This window comes from Poecilia reticulata, linkage group LG13 (genome assembly GCF_000633615.1).
Source record: "Poecilia reticulata strain Guanapo linkage group LG13, Guppy_female_1.0+MT, whole genome shotgun sequence".
In the NCBI taxonomy this organism is placed as follows: domain Eukaryota; kingdom Metazoa; phylum Chordata; class Actinopteri; order Cyprinodontiformes; family Poeciliidae; genus Poecilia; species Poecilia reticulata.
Window position 1 is genome coordinate 17,177,375 of NC_024343.1, and position 3,226 is coordinate 17,180,600.

At 41.1% G+C, this 3,226-nt stretch overlaps 1 protein-coding gene across 11 annotated transcripts in view; it reads right to left on the reverse strand.

Moving 5' to 3' along the window:
- Positions 1 to 3,226, reverse strand: part of npas1 (neuronal PAS domain protein 1) — a 94,260-nt gene that overhangs the window by 22,356 nt on the left and 68,678 nt on the right. For all 11 annotated transcript variants that reach the window (XM_008425730.2, XM_017308355.1, XM_017308354.1 and 8 more), the window contains one exon: positions 2,374 to 2,441. In XM_008425730.2, the coding sequence (XP_008423952.1) occupies positions 2,374 to 2,441 (68 nt within the window). The remainder of the gene's footprint in view (positions 1 to 2,373; positions 2,442 to 3,226) is intronic.

The window sequence follows — 3,226 nt, forward strand, 5'->3', positions numbered from 1 at the left end:
CACACACACACACACACACACACACACACACACACACACACACACACACACACACACACACACACACACACACACACACAAACAAATTTAGAACAGAGAAACTGAGCTTATAGACCAGAGCTTATAGACCATCAGCTGTAATAAAGTCAGAGACAAAGCTTCATCCTTGATCTCCAGCCACAAACACACACACACGCACCTAAGCCCAAAGCAGACACAGACAGAACCAGAGTCATTATAGGCTGCCGTGACTCTAATGAGAAGTGAAAGGTATACAGCTAGCCCATTAGAGGTTACTGCTTCAGAGAATAATATTAATCGTCATAACAGGCATCCAGGAATGAGCCGACGCAGCCTCACAGACACACACAACAGACCTGGGCCACTTGGAGACGGGAGGATTAAAAAAAAAAAAAAAGATTGCTTGTTTTGGCGGACAAGCGCTTAAAGTGGCAGCGGTAATTTATGCACAACTGACACATCCAGTATGCAAATGACTGGCCAGGGTGTGGGGCGTCATGTGTCGCAGCGAGGAGAAACCAGCCGTCTGAATGTCGGAGAACTAAAGTGCAATTATCAAGCTATTACGGGAGGGAGGACGGCTGGGAGGAGGAAAGAGAGAAGAGGAAAAAAAAATCATACAGTTTTTCTGGAGCGTTAATTTGATTTCTATCAGCACCGTTCCCTGAGCCTCTTTAAAATGCCAGAGGAGGGGAGACGCATGCGATCTTTCTTTGTTTTAACACGGCCTCCTCACTTCTAAATTCCCAATTTCAGTTCTTTATCTGTTCCCACTTACTCCCCGGCCCCGCCTTCCCCCAATCCCCCTCCGAGTCCAAAGCAAAAAGCTGCAGGACCACCTTCTTTGCACTTCCTCTGAGTCTTTGTACATTCTGCATTTCATCACTCCTGCAACTCCCCCCTGCCCCAAAATGCCCCTCAGGCTCCATTCATCAGTCGATCCAATAGAGAGGCAGACAACAACAGTGTCCGAGTGCCTGAGCTTTATCAGATGTTTGTGTCTGTGTATACAAATTCACTTGGGAGTCTGCCTGGAAATATTAAATTGAGGAACACACTAAAACCTGCCATTTAAATAAACTCCGCTTCGGCGCCTTGCAAATTTTTCCCGCATTTTGTCACGTTTCATCTATAAACCTGCAAGTATTTTAGTGGGATTTTAGGTGAGAAACCAACAAAAACGTAATGCAGAACTCTAAAGGGGAAGACGTATTTCGTGGTGAAAAATAAAAAAATCTGAAAAGTGAAGCATGTGTTATAAAATAGATAAATAGAACCACCGTTCTCTGCTGTCACAGCAGCATTTCTATTGGAGTTCGTCTCCTCCAGCTTTGCACATCTGAAGAATGAAACTTTTGCTTATTCATCTTTGCAGGCGGTTTAAGCTCAGTCCTTTTCGGATGGAGAGCGTCATTCAGCATTACATTTCGAGTCTCGACACGGATGATCTGTGAATCCCACTCTGACCTTTGAATGGGTCATTCTGGCATAAAACTGCTTTGATCTTTCATATGTGCATGTATGCTTTTGTACTTTTCAAGACCTCTAACGGGTTTCCTTCAGGGATTGTCTTGAATTTAGCTCCATTTATCTCCCATCAACTCTTGCACCAAGCATCCCCACAGCATGATGCTGCCACCGCCTCAGCTGTAGACCGCTGCGACTCCTCCAGAGTTACCAAACAGCTGAAGCTCAGTTGGACTGGGTGAACAGAGCAGCTGCTTTGCCAATACATTTTCTCTGTTATTTTGTCTAGGTTCATTTATTAGCAGGTTTGCTTCTGCGCCATGTTTTCTGTTTTCAGTTCCCTGTGAGACGTTCAAAAGTTGAAATATTATTTAACAACCCAGCCCTGCTTTAAACCTCTCTATTACCTGTCTGCTGTGTTCCTTGATCTTTATGGCTCTCACTGTTCACTCATTCGGCCTTTTAGAGGCTTTGTATTTATACCGATACTGAATCACACAAGTTTATTAACTAGGTCACAGGCAGAGGATCACACTGGAAGAGCGTCACAGTAATGGGGGTTAAATAAAAATTCATGGAAATCTTTACAATCTTTTATGTTTAACCATACGTATTTATTTGTCCCTCCACTACACAAACATATGTGATGCTTTATGTTTCAATAAATTCAATAAATCTGTGAGTGTAGCACCAAAATAAAACTTAGGAAGGTTCAAATATTGTACTTTCGGAACTGTAAATTATGCAATATAGGGACTGTAAGATAAATATTTTTTTTAAAATATGGACTAAGTGATTTCTGTTTTTCTTTTTTATTTTACATGCCATGACATTTTGATGGCTGCAGTTGAAACAAAAACGATTTGACTTTGTCTTGCTTGTTACCTGCAGGAGGTGAGCCCCAAGGTGCTGCTCAAACATATCAGTGGCCAGAGAATGGGATGATCGTCTAACTGCAAGAGAAAAAGACAAACATGCATCAATGTAAATGTTGACATTTTGACTATGAAGAAGAGATTTTTTGTTAATATTTGATGTTCAGCTGCGTTTTCACTGCTGTGCAAGATGAAACAAATCCCAGCTTTACTGAATAAAGCACAAAAAAATATATATATTTAAATTACGACAAATTCTACCACACTGTCATTTGGATATCGTTTGTATTCTTAATATGAGCTATTACACTGTAGTAAAATAAACAGTTTGCTGCCTTTAATGGGCTGACAGCTGCAGCTGCACTATAGTGTTTGTCCTACAGTCCAGAAACCTCCTGACTGTCGAGCCATTTCAGCCTGTTCAGTTTTGATCCTGGGAACACAAAGTAACCTCTATGACTTCAGGAAGTCCAAAGGCTACAGAGACTTTAACACTTGGATATATTTACTTCAAAGTCTGGATTTAGCTACAGGAATAACTTCATAGTCACTTTAATGTTTATTCTGTTGTAAATTAAAAAACGAGAGAGATTTGCAAATTGTTGTCTGATAGCAAGATGAAACACAAGCAAAACCCCATGTATTTTGTGCCTCAAACATTGCTGGGGGCTTTCTCTAACATAAGCTGTGCACTACGTGACAGATCTGATGAGACAGATATTTTCTGAAGTGCAAATAAACATTTTGTTACAAGAGCTCTTTATCCGCATTGGTTGATGAGAAACCTTTAACTTTTAAAACAGAAAATGTGACATTTGGGGTGCCCAAATGTCACATTTGGGCACCCCAAATGTGCCAAGTTG